Below are 20,727 nucleotides of genomic sequence, written 5' to 3' on the forward strand. Positions count from 1 at the left end.
TGAATGAGGTATGGCATATCAACATATGATATACTTCCATACAAATCTCTAGACATTTTTTGTCGAGATGGAATCTAGAGGTTTTGCCTCAAGCCATTAAGTGAAATAGTCAATTCCTATCAACAAAAACTTACATTGTCTTTTGTCGAGAGGAAAGAACCCTACTATGTTCATTCATCATGTTTAAAAGGTCACGGGGAAGGGATGTGGTGTACTGTCTCGAGCTTAACGTGTACCAGATTTTTGTGCTTCTGACACTTTACACATTTTTTCACATACTTGGCGTAATCGTTTTGAATAGTAGGTTCGTAGTAGTCTGCTCTAAGGACTTTGGTTTATATAGTTCTTCCTACATATTACAAATTGCATACTCCTCATTGTTACTCTTCCATGATGTACTTGGCTTGGCCTTTCGTCACACATTTTAGCAGGGACCGAGAATAGCTTATTTTGAATAGGTCGTGGCCAATAAGCATATATCATGCGCACTTATATCTTATCAGTTTTTCCTTGAGTTCGGTGCATATGCTTCTACTAAATTATTATATGAAGGCCATCCATGTTTTATCTCAAGAGGTTGAGAAGCATTCGACTTGGTCTATGATTGATACCATAATCGTTTGTTGAATGATTGATTGGTGGTGACTTTTCTTCTTGCTGTTCACCAATTTGGACAATAAGTAGGCATAAATGTGTCTTTGCATCGGGGGCTCCAATGGAATTTAGAGTCATTTTTAGTAGTTGAATGATTGGTTTTGTCTTCGTGAGAAGTTTTGATAAAACCCAAGATAGTATAGAGAGTCTTTCAATGAGTCTTTGCACCTCTTTCATGTTTTTGGGGATTATCATCTCAATGATAGTTCGACATTTGTTGGGATTAGTTTTTGTGCCTTTATGATTGAGCATGAAACCAAAGAATTTTCCGCTCTCCACCCTAAATACACACTTCTTGGGATTCAATCTACTGTTATTTTAAGCACGACGAACACTTTACCGAGATCCTCCACATGCAAGATTTAGACTTAACAACCATGTCATCCATATATACTTTGACATTTTGTCTGATAAGACCCTTGAAGACCTTGTTCATTACTTTTCGATAAGTTACTTTGGCATTCTTAAGGTCGAAGAGGATGACTTCGTAAAAGTAATTCACATCATCCATCATAAAAGTCATATTCTCCTTGTCTCTTTGATGAATGTAAATCTAATTATATCAGTGTGTCCAGAAAGCTTAAAATTTTTTGTTTGATCGTCCCATTGACAAATTGGTGTATGCTCGATAAAGCATAATTATCCTTTAAACACACCTTATTAAGGTTAGTATAATTTGTCATTTGTTTTTTTTTTACCATAAGTGCATTTGTGAGTCACATTATTTATTGAGATTTTCAGTTTTACAAATTTATTTACTTATTTTGAAAATATTTTTGTTGTTGTACGAGCTTGCTATATTCATGTTATTTTAAATTTACCTTTTATTTGTATAAAATTAATCAATTACATTTTATGGATCACATTAAAAAATCCTAGAACAATTGAGATACGGGTATCGAACCACGAACATTCCGCATGCGAAAAAGTAACACTACCACCAAACCAGCATACTCTGTAACATAGTTGTTGTAAACTTTTTCTATATAACCATTAAAAAATTGAGTATTTATGTATTGTTGTTCCCTGCAGAATTGAAAGAAAGAAAGAAAGAATTGAAGCGAGGGAAGTGTTCCCGCCATGGCCATGGGAATGGAACGAGTGCAGTGTAGCTATGGCTCTCTGGTCAATGCTCTCTCTCTCTCTCTCTCTGATTCATTTGTATTGTGATCTTGATGATGAATGTGTTGATTTGATTTCAATGGAAGCAGGACGAAACGTTCAAAATTAGGAAAGAGATGTTTCACGGCCAACAGTACAGCCATATTTACTTCGCACGCCTTCATTTGATGCGAACTCTGTTGTATTCTCTCGTTCCTCATTGGAAACCTAATTTTCCCGGTACCCTACTCCTTGCTTTTTCTACTATAACATCCACTTAGGGTAATATAATACTATCATATTTGTGTGTGTTTCTTTGAGGTTTCAAATAACTGCTTACCGGTTTCTGTTTCCAACAGTGTGCACGGTGCTGGAATTGGAGGAGGGCAAGGAATGTGTCATTGTTGGAACCCTCTACAAACACATGAAGCTCAAACCTTGTATACTTGACGAGTATTCTAAGCAGGTTCCTTTCTGTCTATACTTCATGGGTATCCCCAATATTGCATGTGTGTTTTTTAAATTTTAAGTAAATTGTAAAAATATAATTAGAAAATATTACAGAGAATATTAAGAGTGAATTGTGAGTGCATTGACAGTGTAAATGTTTTTTACATGTTCATTCAATCTCAGATTGACAGTGTAAATGTTTTTTACATGTTCAATCAATCTCAGATCGACATGTATGATAATTTGTTGACCTTTAAACTTCCGGTCTTAAAAGTCGTATCAATGTGGATATCTAACTAGTTCACAGCGTCAACATAGAAATTAAGTTTGAATGTCGGAAAATCTCAAAAAATAGTTTACTTGTGTTGTCAATGATTTGTAAATGTGTCCTTTATGCGCAATGTAAGCTGTAGGAATTCGTGTATTTGTTGAGGAGATGCAGAGAAGCAAAAGTGTTTTCTGGTTGAATTGCTAATGAAAGAGGAGAAAAAAATATTTATTTGGTTTAATATGGAAGCTTTTAGGTTGTGTTGTGTTATGGTACTTTGAAGAGTATATAGGTCTCGAGAGAGTGAGGACTTGCATTCGTTATATAAGGATGAATTGTGTGCTTTCTTTTATGAAATTTGATAATAATGTGCCGTGGTGCTGTATTTCACTACTTTTCTGCTGATAATATGCAGAAATCAGTGGTTCCACTTGTCAAGCCACATAACTTCATGGACTCGGATGATTACCTAGTTTTGGAAGATGAAAGTGGGCGGGTTAAACTCAGTGGAAATATCATTCCGCCCTCTGAATATGTAACAGGTCTATATGATGAACAACTTATCCTGATTTAGTAAAATAGATTTTGTTATAAGAAGGCAATTATGAAACATGTGCATGTTAATTCCAAAACACTAAGTTTAGTTTTTATAACTTCTTTATTTTTCCTTCTTTCTGTTTGGATGGCTTTGTTTTCAGATTTGTTTAATATATGAGGTATCTAGGAATAATACATCTGGCTACTTTATAGCAATGCAACTTGCCTTCTGTACAAAGGACTGTCATTTGAAACATGACAATTTTATACTTACATTATCTGCAACAGGAATTGTGGTTGCTTTACTTGGAAAGGAAAGTGGGGCAGGTGACTTTTTGGTTCAGGATGTACTGGATGCTGGCTTACCCCCACAGATAGAATTTCCTCTTAAATCAGGTACCTCTTGTATATCCCTTGCATTTTATAACCCAATAAAGCATGCCCTTGACATTTATGGGATTTTTTCCCAGACCTTAGCTACACATTGTAGATTATGATTTCCCATTTGAGGACGGAAGAATATTTGGGGAATTGGCATCCCACTTTCCTGCATAAAGTGATGTTTCTGTTATCTGTTTAGTATTTGGTCAGAAGGATTTGTGCTGTTTGAAAATTTTATTATTCATAGTCTGCAATCATAAATGATCTTCTGTTTCCTTTTTCTTATCATAGTCTCTTTCTATTTGATTTCATAAGATTTTAGTTGTATTTGCTGGAGTTAACGGAACTAGTTTCTTATCTTTTTATATGGTCAAACTTTGGAAAGTTACCCAATTCAAATATGCTGCCTGTTCTATGCTTCTCCTGCTTGTCTTAATGCAGAGATAATGAGCAACAAACTTGCCATTTTATCCTTTTAACTTTACATATTTGATCATCCATACTTCAATATTTCTTATTAAAATTTCAAATTTTAATGAGAATATTGTCTTGAATTTTCTTTTATTTGTCTTTTACAGGGGAAGACAAATACGTTGTTCTTGTGTCAGGTTTAAGGGTTGGGAGCAGCACCTCTAATCCTCTTCAATTTCAGCTTCTCGTTGATCATATCACAGGGCATTTAGGAGATGAGAAGGTTTGTCCTGTTTTTCTCTCAACTTCTCAAGTTGATAATTATGCACCATTACATTTTAACTAATAAAAAGTGTCAAATTACACAGGAGCAAAGTATTGCGTCAAAAATTGTTCAAGTTGTCTTTGCTGGAAATCTAGTTGAGATACCTCAGAGACTTCTTAACGGACAGGTATTTACGTTCCTGTATAGGGTGAGAGAGATAGGAAAACAAAAGGATTTTAGAGAGAAATCGTTATTTCTGCATATACCATTTACTACTTACATGAGCTTTACTGTGGAAGGAGAGATCTGATTTATTACAGGAAAAGAATAGTATAACTATGTGACAATGTGTGGTTATACAAAAGTAACATAATAGAGTAATATGCTCCACTAATATCTTAACAGTGTCACTGACAAGTTTCTTTAATGATTATGCATTTTTTTCAACTATTTGGTTTCCTATGCCAATATGTCTTTGCTTAACAAGTTTAAACAATGTATTCAATATAATTCAATAGTTTTACCTTTTTCTTCTTCTAATAAAGTAAAAACCTTTGTTTCATGGACCAAAATATGATCACCCACTCTTCTATTGTAATTTGTATTGTATAATCACCTATTAGTTTTCTCTGGTATCTGAATTCCTTGATTGCACTTGCTCTCTCATATTTGATTTAGTTGCTAAGGCGGGTAGGTACAGTTGCCATAGTAATTCACTTTTGTGGAGGAATATTACAGAATCATCTGATTTGTGTTAATGAATAATTAGATGAGAAGAACTAAGTTATCCTGCCACTTCTTAACATCTTAGAGTTGCATTTTAGATTCACGCACTTTGGTTGATTATATAAAGTCTTGATTGACATCAGGTTGCTATAGCACCCATTGCTTGCAAAACAGTTAATTGAGCTGATTACAGTAAATAATACAACCAGTTTTCTGGCGTTTAATCTGTAATTTATGATGGGATTTATTGGCCTTTTCATCAATATTTGTAGAATTTGGCTTCAAAGGATCTTGCAATAATGTCTGAGCCAATAAGGGAGCTAGACATTCTGTTGAGTCAGGTTTGTTTCATTACATTCATTCTTATATTGTACTCCTTGTTTTTCTCAATAATTTGCCTAACTTTTACTTGCTTTTTCAGATAGCTGCTGGTTTGCCTTTGGATATCATGCCAGGACACAGTGACCCTGCTAATTTCTCATTGCCACAACAGGTTCTTATATTTTTCTTTCAAGGGTTGAGTCCAGATTCTCTGCTGGGTTTTTAGTGTTGTTCCTCTACTGTGCCTTCAAAATACACTGATTTTGATATATTAAAAAAGTTTTTAATATATTTTAATATATCAAAATCTGTGTATTTTGAAGACACGGTAGAAGGACAACACCAAAATCCCAGCAGAGAATCCAAATTCTTCAATTGTTATATAGGTCATATTAACATGTGCTGTTTTTCTTTGCTACTAAAATCATCACTTGCAGTCATTGCATGGATGCCTTTTCCCTGGGTCTTCTGCATACAATACTTTTAGATCTTGTACAAATCCTCATTGTTTTGAGCTTGATAATGTCAGGTAAATAGTATATTCTCAATATTATTGTCTTTGTTGCTAAAAGCATTATACATTGAACATGATCCCGCACTGCTTCCAGGTTTATTGGGACATCGGGTCAAAATGTAGATGATCTTGAGAAATATTCGGATGCAAAAGATAAACTTGAATTCATGGAAAGGACATTAAGGTGGAGGCATTTAGCACCCACTGCACCTAATACTCTTGGTATGCTCATTATGTATGCCTCAATGCTTTTACGCCTTATTTATTATCAATAATCCTTTTTTTTTTCTGCTTAGCTCAGCCAATTTTTTTCTGGAGGTTGAACATTTGTTATATATATTACCTGCTATTTCTGAAGAAACATAGTTGTTCTCCCAAAACATAAAAATGATTTATTCTGACTTCTGTTACTAAACTGTTGCCTTCCAGGGTGCTTTCCTTATACTGAGAGGGATCCTTTCTTCATTGAGAGCTGTCCTCACGTTTACTTTGTTGGAAATCAAGATAAATTTGAAACTCGGATCGTAAAGGGTATTTTTATTCTAAAATCATTATTGCAGTTGCCGAATTAAAAGTTACTTTGTTTCTGTTTTGCATTAACTATAATATCCCTTCCCTAAAACTTTAATTAATTTTTGCATGATGATTGCAGGATCAGAAGGGCAGTTAGTGAGACTAATATGTGTTCCTAAATTCAGTGAAACTGGAATTGCTGTTATGGTGAGCTCCAAATCTTGCAGTCTTCATTTTAACTTAGATATGGTCTTTTAATACTTGTATAAATATATTACTCCATTAGCACATCAGTAACATGTCTCTGTTTTGGTGCTAAAGTAACGGATTGTTGTCCCTGTGAACGTACAAACGAGACTCAACTTAGGTATTTCATTGCAGTCAGTTAAAAATTTAGAATGGGTTTCTTTAAATGATTAATAAGCTAAAAATATGGTTCCTAGCTAGAATTTCAATGTTGTCTTTCTCGCTGCTTTTCTCCCTTCTATTATATAATGGAGAAATTTTAAAATGTTCAATTAAAAGAAAGAATATCAAAAAATTATGTTTTTACTATTTTGACAAAACTTTCTATAGATATAGGGTTCTCTTTTAAGAAAATCATGAAAGGTTTGGTCTTGGTATGTGCTAGAGATAACTGGGTGTTTCCAATTATTTTGGTTACGGATTGGTCACGCGAGACAAACAGGTTTTGGTATGTAGATTGTCTTTTATCTACTAGTCCTCCAAGCCCCAGCTATACGATGGTTGATATAGTTTCCAGTTGGGTTGAAGGTGATGCTTGTAAATCTGTAATTTTGAAATTTAATGAATAAAGTATGAAGCCCTGTTGCAATCTTTTTAGCTCCTCGTGTTATTTACTTTGTTAATATGCCAGGAACTTTACTGACCTAGTTAGGTATCTCTTGCCTTCTCTAAGAAGGTAGAAGTTTTAGTTCGATACTACTTGGTTGCCACTGATGCAATCCTAGAAGGATCTATATTTGATGAAAAGATGTAGTTAAGAGCAATATTAGTTGAAGGATTACCACTGCTGAAGGTTGTTTTCTCTGCTTAATGTTTGGTTGATATAGTCCTGGTTTCATCTGATGTAATTATTCTTTCCCCTTATGCAGCTTAATCTAAGGGACCTCGAATGTCATGCTCTCAGTTTTGGAACCCAATTCGGCTCATAACAATGCAGAATGAAGTTGCTTTGGTAATTAAATCTGTAAGCTTCCAAATAATACTTGTTATGAAAAGTTATAAAATTTAATTAATGTATAATAATTTTAGTATTAACTAAACCAATGCTAATTTTTAATATTAATTTAATTTTTGCAAGTTTGATTAATTGTAGTTTAATATGAATGAGAAGATTTATCATATTTAAATTTAAATATTTTAATTAAAATAATTTATAATTTTTATTCGTTGTTACGAATATATAACATATTAATCAGTAACTTAGTATATGTTAATTTAAATAAATATTAAAAATATATTATATTAACATCAGTAATTATAATTATAATAATATTCATTTAATCAATACTAACACATGTATTTTTTTACAAAAACTAAAAATTAAAATGTCTTTAATATTATAACAGTCGTCGACTCTAATATTTTTTTAACATATTAATAATTATTAAAATATATTTAATATTATTAAAATCAATTAAGATGACTCTAATATATTTTTTCATATATTTATAATTATTAAAATATATTTAATATAATCAAATATATTTTTTAATATTAAAACACGCTTAATATTACTAAAGTCTATCTAAGTGACTTTAATATCTTTATTTTTAAATGTTTTCTATATATCATTAAAATTTATAATAATTCTATGTATTATATATTATTGAAAAAATATAAATATTTTATTTCGTTAAAGTCGATTTTGCAACTCTTACAATGTCTCCAAAAATGTCTCAAGCATAAATTTTGGAAGTTATCTTTGCGAGCTGTATATAGCATTTTATTATTAAAATAGATTGAAACATATGAATTTAGAAATAGGTTTGTTAATGTGCATGAAAAATTACATGGCACTAGATATTATTTCTTCTTCCAATTGTGAAGAATCAAATAAAATTAAACAAATCGACTTTTTTTTTATGAGGAAAGTTATGGTTTTTATCGGTATTATTATAGTGCTAATTTAAATGTCATTAAAATTAATTTTCTAACTCTCAATTTGGCCCTTGAGTGACTTTTTATTATTGTCAATAAGAACCTTCATTGAAGGGCACACAATCTTCTAAGAAACTATATTTGAATTTAGTATTTAATATTTAGTCAAATATTAACTATAATAATATTAACAATTAATTTGAAACTTTTAAAACTCAAAGAAATTGTATTTGGATTAACTAAATAATGGATTTCCATATCAAATATAAAGTGAAATGGTTGTCACAATTCAAATCAAGAGAATAAAGTGCTAGTAACATGTATAATGTTCATTCAAGAGACCCCATTCTTTTCCTTTGAGTTTGTCATTTCCTTGCTTATATTATCAATCAAATCAAATGCCAACTTGCCATCTACATAATTTCTTTCATTTTGATTTGATTTTTGATACGTTGAATTATACTTTCAACTATATATTTTCAAATTAGTTGAGTTGTAGAAATTTAATCTTCAATCTTAAAGAGTAAATTATGTTTTAGTTGTTGTAACATGTTTTTTTTCCGAAAATGAATAAATTAAATAAAGAAAAATATTTTAAAGAGTTGTTGCTAATATACTTATGAGATAAAGTAACACTTTATAATCTTTATGATAATTGTTAATACTCTTTTTAGGTTAGAGAACATAATGATAAAAAAAATTTATCAGTAAAAAATTAATGAATTAAAAGAGATACTTAATATTATTTCAATCCTTATACAAATATAAAAAAATCTCACCACCTAACTTACAATTTTAAAAGAGCATTACAAACACCAAAATTAGTTAATAGCAAAGCAAACAAAACCAAACCAAAAGCACATATCAATTATGTATATGGAGACCTTATTGAGCACAACCACCTCTGCCCTTTCAAAGCATAATTATGCAGCAAAACCAATCCTATGAAACCTTTCCAGGTGCACCCTTAATTTAGAAATTCAAAGGATATTGCTAAACACATTGAAACAATGACAAATACATGACAAAAAATTGCACTAAAAGCATGCATATGCTTTGCTACCACATGCAGGATAAAGATCAAGTTCATATATATAGAACTCAATATCCTCTCGATTTATGTTTTTCTATTACCCTATTGCTATCAAATTAATGTACACAATACTAAAGAAATTATCCTTTCATTCCCTTCACACGATTTATTAGAACCAACTTAACTCTAAAAGGCAAAAGATAGGTTCTCTTTTCTAGACTAATATATTTGTAATAATTATACAAATCATAATTAAACATCTGATCATATAAAGCAATTTCAATTCGCTCTACCAAATCTAAATAAGATATTTACTAATTTGTTAGAGGCTTCACTGGTGATTCCCAATTCAAGACAATTTCTTTATACTAACTTGTCTAGATGTGAAGTCCCTTCTCCTCTTCATTAGAATTCATACTATAGTCAATCTTACATTTATAATGTATATCATAGGAACAAAATCATAGTAATTCTAAAGCAAGTAAAATCAATAACCAAAACTCATAGTAGCAACTATGGAAGAAACCAAAATTGTTACCTATCTTTTACAAGCGAAGTTAGAGAGTTGTATAAATGGTAAAAAAGGTTAAGTTAAATAATAAAATCTATGCAAGTTCTATTCTTACAAGAGCATAAACAAAAATCACAAAACTAACACCGCAATTGAGAGATTACACACTTGATTTAACACATGGACAGTGAACAAAACCATTAGAGACTTTAATCTAATAACCCTAGCATCAATGAGATCTACAAATTTGAATATTTTAATATGAAAATCATAAGATTAAACAAGATAGGGAATTATATAATAAAAGGAAAAGTGAATTCATGAAGAAAAATCTAGATTCAAAGTGAAATTCAAAAAAATGCTAGAAGGTTCAATTTATAAATATAAAGGTATGAATCCATTAAGAAAAAAAGAAAAGAGATAAGAGTTTTGGATTTACTTGTGGAGATGAAACTTCTCAAAAGAGGAACTTCAATGGAGATGAAGCTGAAAAAATTGAGGTTTGATGAAATTTCGGGAAGAGAATAGAAAGTGAAAATGCTTTTACTATGATGTGAGAATCATTGTGAAATATAACTATACATGATTATGCTTTATAAGTTAATTGAATGTTTGGTCGATTAAATCAAGTATTCTGTTTTTTATGGAACTGAATTAGTTTTTGTTTAATCGACTAAGTTAAATCGCAAGTAAAATATTTACTATATTTTAATTTATTAATAAACTTGATATTAATTTATTAAATTTTTTAATGCTCAGAAAATTGCATATGATTTTTGAATAATCACTATGTAGAACTGGAAACTTGAAAAGGAAGATGATTACTTCTTGCATTTTCATGTCAATTTTGATGAACTTCAAATGAGAATAATCTTTCAAAGATATGGTAAAGTGCTAGACGTATTTATTTAAGGAAGATTAAATAGAAATGGTAAACACTTCGGATTTCTCATATTCGTCGAAGTTTGAGATGCAACAAAACTAGAGTATCAACTTGAAGAAATCAAAATAGGGAATGTCAAAATTCATGTAAACCACCTCAATATAGAAGGAATGAAAAAGTGATACATAGCCAAAAAGAAAAATAACAAACAAAAAAAAGTATGAAAAGAGTTGAAAAGGAGTTCAACTATGCACAAGTGGTACAAGGAGGCAAGAATGATGTCAAAACAAAGTATGGATGTTATCGGTTGGAGTTCTGGACAAAAGATCGAGAAAAAGAATGGATGAAAAGAAGTATGATGGGAAGTGTAAATAACGTAACAAAAATAGAAGAACTAAAGAACAACTTCATTTTGGTCATTGCTATTTCAATTTAATACAATTATTGCATTTTTTAGGGTTTTTTTTTTGTATGTAATTGCAAGTGTTATATAGTACCTTGAAACTTTTGATTGAGTTTAGAAGAAATGGGAACTATACAAATGGATGTTTTGTAGAATTGAGATTTTTGTAATCATCATTTGTTTCTTGTTTACTTTTTATATAAGGTTGAAACGCCCATAATGTTTTGTTATTTAATATATTTTTTTTGTTGCAGATACAATAAAAGAAACAACTTCATTCTCTAAAGTTTGTAATCCATTAAAATCATATTTTTAGGAGATAATATGTGCTCCTTACAAGAGAAGAAGGTTGAAACATGAAAGAAACAATAGTAACGAATGTGAAATATTTTTTTTTAACGAATGTGAAATGATTTGAAACAATATTTCTTATAATAACTCCATGACCCAAAAAATTCATGATAAAAAATCATTTGAATAAGAAGTAGACTTATATAAAGTGAATCATGCTTTGAAAAGATTTTGGTAACGATCCAATGATGACAGCTCATGAAAAAACTGAAAATTGTAATGTATTCAAAATTGAAATATAAATAAAAAATTATAAAAGTAAAATTTAATAGGAATTTAAAATTCAACAAAACTTATAAAAGTTGTTTAAAAATAACTAAAATGATGAGACACATTTAAATTAAAATAAAATCTTATAAAATTTCTCAAAAGTTTTACATTAAAAATATTATAATATCAATGGGCACTGAAAATCCTCTCCATCGACCTATATTTATGTATATGGGTGAATTCGACTTAATTCGTTTTAAATTTCTCAAGAAGTGCAATAATAGGTTTGATCTAATATAATATTGGGTTGAAAATTTTAATACAACCGTATGATAGTGGTTGAATATTGGCCCAACAAATCTTTTGAAAATAAAAAATTAAAAAAATATCAACCAACTAATATATATATATATATATATATATAACTAATTAAATATTAATTTTAAAACTATTTATTATATAAAAATTAATTTAAAGATTAATAATTTTTTAATTTATAAAATAATAATTAATTATTTTTTCTCTTTACACTTTGTTTATTTTTTTTTAATGATCAATCTAACTTATTTTTTTAAATTATTGAATTAGTGAGTGATGTAGATAAACAGAAAAGGAAAGAAGGAAGAGGGATGATAAAGATAAGAAGAAAACATTCTACAATGGATTGTTTATATTTTATACTCTTAAAAGGTAACACGCTAATGCCTGGAATCACATGCTTGACCATTATTAGTTTTTGATGAAAATTTTAGTGAGGGATTTAAGAGTTGAGTGAGGACTATGAGAGATGGGGGAGTCGAGTATGTAGTCAGGGTGGAAATCCAAATCAAGAGTGGGATCCCTACACTCAGGGAACATTTCTACATCTAAGTTAACCCTTAATTCAGTAGCTATTTGTGACAGTGATATTATTCATTGTAATAATAGATTTTGGAATGTTGTGAATATAGTTGAACTAATCAAATTATGGAAGCTAGGTAAACAAAAATTATGGAAGCTAGGTAAACATATAGGGATAACTTGTTGTGGGGAGGAGCAAGAGGTAGTCAAAGAGTTAGAATGTATGGAAGAGAGTGATCCTGAGGTTGTGAAGAGGTATGAGGAGGATAACAAAAATGAGTTTTTATAATAATTATACATTTGAATATTAGAGGCTTAGGGGCACTAAATCTAGGTATCTAAGACAAATAATTGTTAATGAGGGAGCGGAAATAATGTGCTTACAAGAAACAAAAACAATTGCTTTTTCAGATGTTGTGTTTTTCTTTGTGGGGGAATAATAAAGTTGGATGGATACATAATGAAGGTGTAAATGGAGTTGAGAGTACGTTAACTATGTGGCATAAAGAAGCCTTCTATTGTGACAATCATGTGGTGGGAAAGGGCTTCATTGTAATTTTCGGTCAGTACCTCAAATCTAAAACGAAGTGTGTTATGGTCAATGTGTATGCATAGTGCAATTTGAGTGAAAATGTTGCTTTATGGGAGAAATTATCTAACATCAAATCTGCACATCAAAATTTGGTTTGGTGTTTCTGTGGTGATTTTAATGCAGTTAGATGTGTAAACGAAAGGAAAGGTGTCAGAGTAAGGGGTAGCCAAACGAGTGAGATCAGCGGTTTTATAATGTCATTGAAAGAAATTTTTTGTTGGAACTACCAATTGTTGGCAAGAAGTATACATGGTACAAGTCGAATGGCCCAACAAAGAGCAAATTAGAAAGAGTGTTAGTATTCGATGAATGGTTCCAAAAATGGTCAATGTGAAAAAAAATATGTACAACCGAGAAAGGTTTCGGACCACAGTGCTATAGTGGTGAAATATTTTGTTAAGGATTGGGGTCTAAGGCCTTTTAGGACCATTTATGCATGGCATATGGAGAATGACTTCAAGGATCTGGTGAAAGATAAATGAAATTCTTACTCTATCCAAGGAAATGGCATGACGAAACTCAAAGATAAGTTGAATTCTAAAGGCTAGTCTTAAAGTTGGAACCGTGATGTGTTTGGGTATTTGGACACAAATAAGAGGAAGATTCTGAAGCAAATAGAGGATCTTGATATCCAAGATGATCATAGCAAGCTTGAGGGAAGCACTAGGTGGAAAAGAATGGACCTTGTCAGTCAATTGAGGGTGACTAACAAAAAACTAGATTCTCTTTTCAGGTAAAAGGCTATAGCAAATTGGCTTAAGCATGGGGATTCCAACTCAAAATATTATCACTCTATAATTAGATGGAGAAGACTAAGAAATGAAGTCAAAGGAGTTGAAGTTGGGGGTCAATGGAGTGAGGAACATAAAGTAGTTCGAAGAGAAGCGAAAAAATTATTCGAAGATAGATTTATGGCTACACACGACTTTGGGATTAGACTTGGAGTTGTAGAGTTTAAATCACTATCCCTGGAGGATAGCTTAAGTTTGATCTCCAATTCTTAGAGGAAGAAGTAAGGGAAGCAGTCTAGCAATGCAAAGGATCAAAAAGTGTTGGCTTATATGGGTTTAACTTTAACTTCATCAATAATAGTTGGGATGTTCTTAAACATGATATTGTAGTAGTTGTGCATCATTTCCAGAAAACGGGTAATATTCCAAAAGACTGTAATGCATCATTTATAACTTTAGTACCTAAAATGCATGACCCCACAGATCTCGACCAATATAGACCAATCTCCTTAGTTGGTGCCTTATATAAGATCATTTCGAAGGTGTTATCTTGCAGAATTAAGAATGTTCTCCCTTTGGTAATTGATGAAAGTCAACCAACATTCATAAAGGATGGAGGGATGTTAGCTAGTGTTCTAGTGGCCAATGAGGTTGTAGAGGAGCTCGTGAGGTATAGGAGGAGTGATCTATGCATAAAGGTGGACTATGAAAAGACGTACAATTCAATTTGGTGGGACTTCTTATTTGATATACTACAAAGATTGGGCTTACATAGTAAGTGGATTAGAGGATGCATAGAATCTGCATCAATCTCAATATTGCTTAATGGAGGGCTCATTGCGGAATTTAAACCAACGAGAGGGTTGAGGCAAAGAGATCCTTTAACTCCGTTCCTATTTATTGTTGTAGTTGAAGACTTGGCTAGGTTAGTAAGACAAGCATTAAAGGCCAATATGCTTAAAGATGTGAAGGTTGGTAGGCATGAGGCAGAGTCATGTATGCTTGCTGATGACACTCTCTTTCTATGTGAAGCTACCTTCTATAATGTTCTCACTATGAAAGTCCTCCTTAGGTGTTACGAGCTTGCTCTGGGTTGAAAATCAACTTCCATAAATCAAAGTTGGCAAGTATAAATGTTGAAAGAAACACTTTTGTTTGTTATGCAAAGTCTTTAAATTGCACACAAATGAGGGTACCTTTTAAATATCTGGGGTTAGAAGTGGGTAGTAACCCAAGGAAGAAGTAATTTTGGGAGCCAATTTTGATCAAAATAAGTGCTAGACTTAGTGTTTGGAAGGGGAGATTTTTGTCTTTGGCAGGAAGAATATGCTTAGTCAAGTCGGTGTTCACAACGCTACCTCTCTTATGCTTGTCCTTTTTTAAAGCTCGGAATCGGTGTGTAAAAGATCATTAGTATTCAAAGGAGTTTCCTCTGGGGTTGGGGGAAGGCTAGCAAATCTATATCATGGGTAAGCTGGGAGAACTTGTGTAAACCTAAGGAGGAGGGAGGGTTGTGAATTAAAGATATCCGAAAGTTTAATGGTGCTCTTCTGGCCAAATGGAAATGACATCTTTTGAGTGAAGAAAAAGGGAAGTGAAAATAGTTATTGTTATCAAAATATGGCATGGAATTAGGTCATAGTCAACCCCAAATGAAACTTCAATCTTGGTGGTGGAGAGACTTATCTAAAGTATGTGATGAGGGAACAAAAGTAGGATGGTTTCAAGGAGTAGGATGGAAAATTGGAGTTGGGGATAAAGCTAGATTTTGGGAGGACGCTTGGGTTGGCAGTAATAACCCCAAAACAATGTTTCCTAGGTTGTATTCAATATATTTGGATCAAGGGAAAAAGGTGGGAGAGGTAGGTGTGTGTGTGATAAGTGTCTAATTTCAGTAATATTTCATATTAAAATATAGGCACTTATGAGGATTTATTGCTAATTTACATATAAAATAATCCTTAATTTATGAATTTATACCTTCTTACATTTTTTATGATCTTTATTTGAATAAGAGTATTTTATTCCCAAATTTGGTGTTAATTGCAGATTTCTAAGAAAGATTGAAGATTTGGATTAAAGAGGAATGATTTGAGCTAAAAAGATAAAGATAGAAGGTCCCAGAATGGAAAAAGATGCAAAGAAAGATTGGGCCTTTTTTATGTTTTATCATTTAGCCCATTAACGCGACACAATAAACAACCTAACCCTAAAAAACTAGGATAAATAGAGGGCTAGAGGCTCAACCTTAGGGTGCCAGATTGAGAGGAAAACACCACAGAGTGAATTGTAACCCAATTGGGAGAATGAAAGGTGATAGAAGTATGTGTGGCTAATTCTACCATTTGGGATTAGGAGTAATCTGCTCAAACTCTTATGTATTGAGGTGATATCTTATATATTAATATTCAGTTTTGGATTGATTATTGGTATTGTTGTTTTACTTTTAATTTTTCGTGACAAATTGAGAATCTTAAATCTGACCGGACGGTATTTTTAGGGTTTGGACCTAAACAACAATACTTAACATATTTGAGTGTTAGGAATAGACTTGAAATGTTAATTGCTATTAATGTCTGAGTTTCGTTCTAAGTTGTTCTTATAATTATGCGAGGGATCGATAGTTAGGGAACATTCTTAAGGATTTTATATGCGAGGAATCGATATAAATGATTTTTATACGGGCATCAATTTCAATTAAAGAACTTAATATTGACATGCTAATCAAAATACATGAGAGTGAGAGACATGAAACCTAATCCCTATTTTTCCAATTGAAACAACTAATTCTTTGTCTGTTTTCTTATTGATCATCGCCAACCCAACCACTTTTAATTGTTTTGTTTTATATTTAGCGATTATTGTACTTGATAATTCATTGTTCCTTGTGGGATCGATATCTGTCCTTAGGGACAATTATTACTTTTGACAAACGCGGTGCACTTGCCGTAAAAAGTCATAAGTGGGAAGAATCAGAATGGCAATGGAGTTTAAGGTGGAGACGTGTCAGGTTCGAGTGGGAATCTATACAAGAAGAAGAAATGCTAAGCTACCTATCTAGGGTCAAATTGAATAGGGAGGTGACAAATTAGGATTGTTCTCTGAGAAATCAACTTATGAATGCTCAGTTAATCATGCCAGAGGCTCTAGTAATGGTATTTTTAAGTAGCTTTGGAAGGTTAAAACACTGTCCAATGTGTTGACTACTACGTGGAGGGTTTTGCTGGATAGAATCCCCACAAGAATGTGCTTAATTAGGAGAAGGGTGATGGTTAATTCACCTACATGTGCGTTGTGCAAAGCTTCGGATGAGTCAACTCAACATTTGTTTTTAGAATGAAAAATTGCACAATGTGTGTGGTTTTTCTTTTACAAATGGATTGACATCCTGTTTGTCCAACATAAAGACTTGAAATGTCACTTTGAGAATTTCCACTTAGCCCATGTTAGTATCAAACAAAATCTGGTATGGAAAGGTCTATGAACGGTTGTCGTGTGGAGTATTTGGGAACAAAGAAATTAAGTTGTCTTTAAGCAAGGGTAAATGATTCGAAAGAAATTTTTCATATGACACAACTTAAATCTTGGTTAGGGATGAAACATAGGATGCACTCCTTTAACTACTCTTTCTCATATTGGTATTTGAACCCTCTCCAATGTATCAAAAGTTATAAGTAATTGGGGAGGGGTAAAGTAAAGATGAGTAGGGTAGAAGAGGTAGTTATTAGGGGTATGTTATATATGTTGAAGCCCATTGCAGGAGTGTAAATCTAGAAGGGCGGGAATGATGATGTTCTATGTATGCAGGTGCAGGTTCATACGGGTGAGGTGTCACCAGAATTTGAGTATTAAAAGTTTCTATTATGAATATTCTCATAGTAGCAAAGCCAATAATGCGAGGCTTGTTACATATGGGTGGCAATGCGGGCTGGCCCGCCCCATATAGGAGCGTCCCGCGCTTGGCCGCAAAATGTGGGTCAGGTTGGCTCGTTCCGCACTAGGAGTGCGGGCTCATTTCACTAGCCCGCCTCGCATAAGAAGTAACACGTGGGCTTGCAGGCCAACCTGCATAAGAATTTTTTTCCTCAAAAATTAAAATTTCATTAATTATAAAAAAATTATTTCTATTACCGAAAAATTAAAATTTTATACATGTTTCAATTCATTTAATTAAGATAAAAATATAAATTCAAAGGGTTATTAGGAGGCTTGATTAAAAATAATTAAACTTTTGTTTTTCATCTTTTTTTTTCCTATATATGTATATAAATGTATAAGAATATATTATCAAAGTTTTGCTACAAAATATTTTAATGAAGATGACTAATTTTTTAACTATCATATTGAAATCTCTTCTTTATATTATTTTTTATTAACAAATTTTAAATATAAGACTTTACTTAAAACTAAATTCATCGTCACTCTTAATACTAACTCTTTTAGATGATTAAAATAAAACATTCATTGTTTTAGTACATTAAATTCAATTTTTTAAAATAAAATAAAGGTCACACTTCAATAATGGGTGAATGAGGTATGATTTTTTTTTTTTACAAAAGAAATTAATAATTAATTTTTTATTTACACGGGCCAGCGGACCAACCTACCCTGCCCTGCTGTTGGCCCACGCGGGCTGCAGGTTATGCAGGGCGTGCCAAAGTGGGTTAGCGGGCTAGATTAGTGAGTCCGCCCCGCATTGTCATCCCTATTGTTGCATATTGTTTTTTTGCATTTTTTTAGGCTGCCTAGACACTCTTTCATTATTCAATAGGAAGCCTAGGTCTTCTTGTGTTGTGGTTATGTTGGGTTCTGATTTTGTATACTAAATGAAGAAGTTTTAGGTTCTTGTATAAGTGTTAGAACACCCTTGAAATGTTCTTTTAAATTTATTCATTCTTTGGTGAAAAAAACTAATTTTAGAAAAAAAAAATAGTTATTATATTGACTAAATTAGATACTATTTTATAGACTACAAAATTATTAATATCTAATATAATTTTTATTATTAATAAAAAATTATAAACTAATTTATAAATTATCTAAAGAATATAAGTTAAAATCTATGTTTGATCATTAACTACTCCTTATTATGTATGTTTGCGAAATCGTTTCACATATAAACAAGAAGTAATATTAGTACAACAAAGTCATATTTTTTTGTTGGCTACTTATATTCAAATTTTATAAAGAAGTTATATTTCTTGTTGCCTATATTTGTTTCGAAGTGAAATTTGTACTCACATTTTGGAGAAATTTATAGTCACTATATGACTTTTGTTGTCTAGAATACGGTGATGACGATTTGTCTATTTGTGTAATTTTTTTTTACATCCGACTATTTTCGTATTTTCATTACCAAATTATATATATTATTTTGGTAAATTTGCCTATTTTCGTACTTTCATTACTAAATTATACTATTTTGGTAATTTTTCCTATGTTGAAGACAGTGGTGAACACATCGGGAATTAGACGGATCTGATTGTTTATATTAAATGATTATGCAAGCACAATCTGCATTTTCACTCAGTGTCAAATGTTTCTATTGAAGAAATAACAAAAGTTTACATTTAATGGATCTAGTATGAGGAAATCTGGGTGCACACAGGATGATTAAGGATTGCTATATTTTGCTTTTGTAAAATATGATGTATCAGAACTTACTGGTACCAAATTTGTATACTCCATCAGATGTTTTGATTTTTTTTTAACCTTTCTCAGACTTAGGAAAGTTAGAGCCACTTGAAAGTCTTTGCAGGTACTACTTGTGATGTGTTGCTGAGAGGAAAAGCTCTTACCAGTAGAGACAAAGCGGTGTGCAGAGGTGCTGAATTGTAGAATAGACTTCTGGGAACGAAGACTATTCATGGGTTGCAGCTAGTCTGATGCCAAACAGTGTATGAGAATGTATAGGTTTCTTGGCTATGTGCATTTCTTTTACATTTTTAGGTTCTTCATGTGTATATAAACTTCTTTGTTATATATGGTTGAAGCATCACATGTTTATTAATTCTTCTTATGAATGTTTATGGTATTATATCTATGATATATATTTGGTATATCAGTGTTTAAGAGTGTTCTATATTCGAGATAATTTTCTTCTGTCATTTTACATTCCCAGTTCCATGATGGTCATCTTTCCATAATATGCAATTTCAAAAGCATCCAGAAGTGGAAAAATTAAATCGACAATGGCCACATAAAAGGCATGTTTCTCATTGATTGAGGGTGTGTCTATATTGGTTACACATCATTTGTGACTAGATGTTGTACCATAATGTTTTGTTTTCCCATTATTGAGTTAGATGTAGTACCTACAAAGAATGACTGAAAAGCAATCTATGAAACGTTTATCTCGTTAATCATTTTCCTACCATAAGAAGTAGGGCCCTTAGAATTTTCTATCCTCTTCATTTCAAACGTTAAAATACCCATACAAGCATTGTAAATGTTGAAGACTTACATATAGAAAAAGGAAAAATAGAACTAGAATAGACCAAAACATTAAAAGCATTCACAATGTTTACTCTCCAACTTCATTTCTAGCTAAATATATACTTCATTGTTGTTCACATGATTTGTTTTGATAAACGTTCAGCTGAATTTTGTAAACTTGTTCTGATTTTCCATTCAATCACTTCATGCAAGTTTTTATGAAATAAATTCTAAGGCATGCACCTAAGATAGAATTTATATATATGGTGCCAAATATCGACTCAAAGTAACGAAAGGTAGTTAAGTGGTAATCATTATGGTTTGAATTTTCCTTTCAACGTCCGTTGTGTGCACCTAATGATTACTACAAATCCTATATTTTTTAGGCCTTTTAGCTAGTTTATGCTTGCAAGTAATGTAACAGTGAAAACTTTATCTTTATCTCCAAGCAAATTATATGTTATTCAAAAGAT

At 31.7% G+C, this 20,727-nt stretch overlaps 1 protein-coding gene across 1 annotated transcript; it reads left to right on the plus strand.

The window, feature by feature from the left end:
- The first annotated feature begins 1,628 nt into the window (after window positions 1–1,628).
- LOC137814145 (DNA polymerase delta small subunit-like) lies at window positions 1,629–7,470 on the plus strand. Its single transcript, XM_068616722.1, has 14 exons — window positions 1,629–1,779; window positions 1,866–1,995; window positions 2,115–2,221; window positions 2,889–3,015; window positions 3,299–3,406; window positions 3,970–4,085; window positions 4,171–4,254; window positions 5,066–5,134; window positions 5,215–5,286; window positions 5,552–5,643; window positions 5,723–5,850; window positions 6,058–6,159; window positions 6,281–6,348; window positions 7,257–7,470. The coding sequence occupies exons 1-14, from the start codon at window positions 1,735–1,737 to the stop codon at window positions 7,314–7,316; spliced, it is 1,308 nt and encodes a 435-aa protein (XP_068472823.1). The 5' UTR covers window positions 1,629–1,734; the 3' UTR covers window positions 7,317–7,470.
- Window positions 7,471–20,727: the final 13,257 nt, after the last annotated feature.

This window comes from Phaseolus vulgaris, chromosome 1, assembly GCF_000499845.2.
Source record: "Phaseolus vulgaris cultivar G19833 chromosome 1, P. vulgaris v2.0, whole genome shotgun sequence".
In the NCBI taxonomy this organism is placed as follows: domain Eukaryota; kingdom Viridiplantae; phylum Streptophyta; class Magnoliopsida; order Fabales; family Fabaceae; genus Phaseolus; species Phaseolus vulgaris.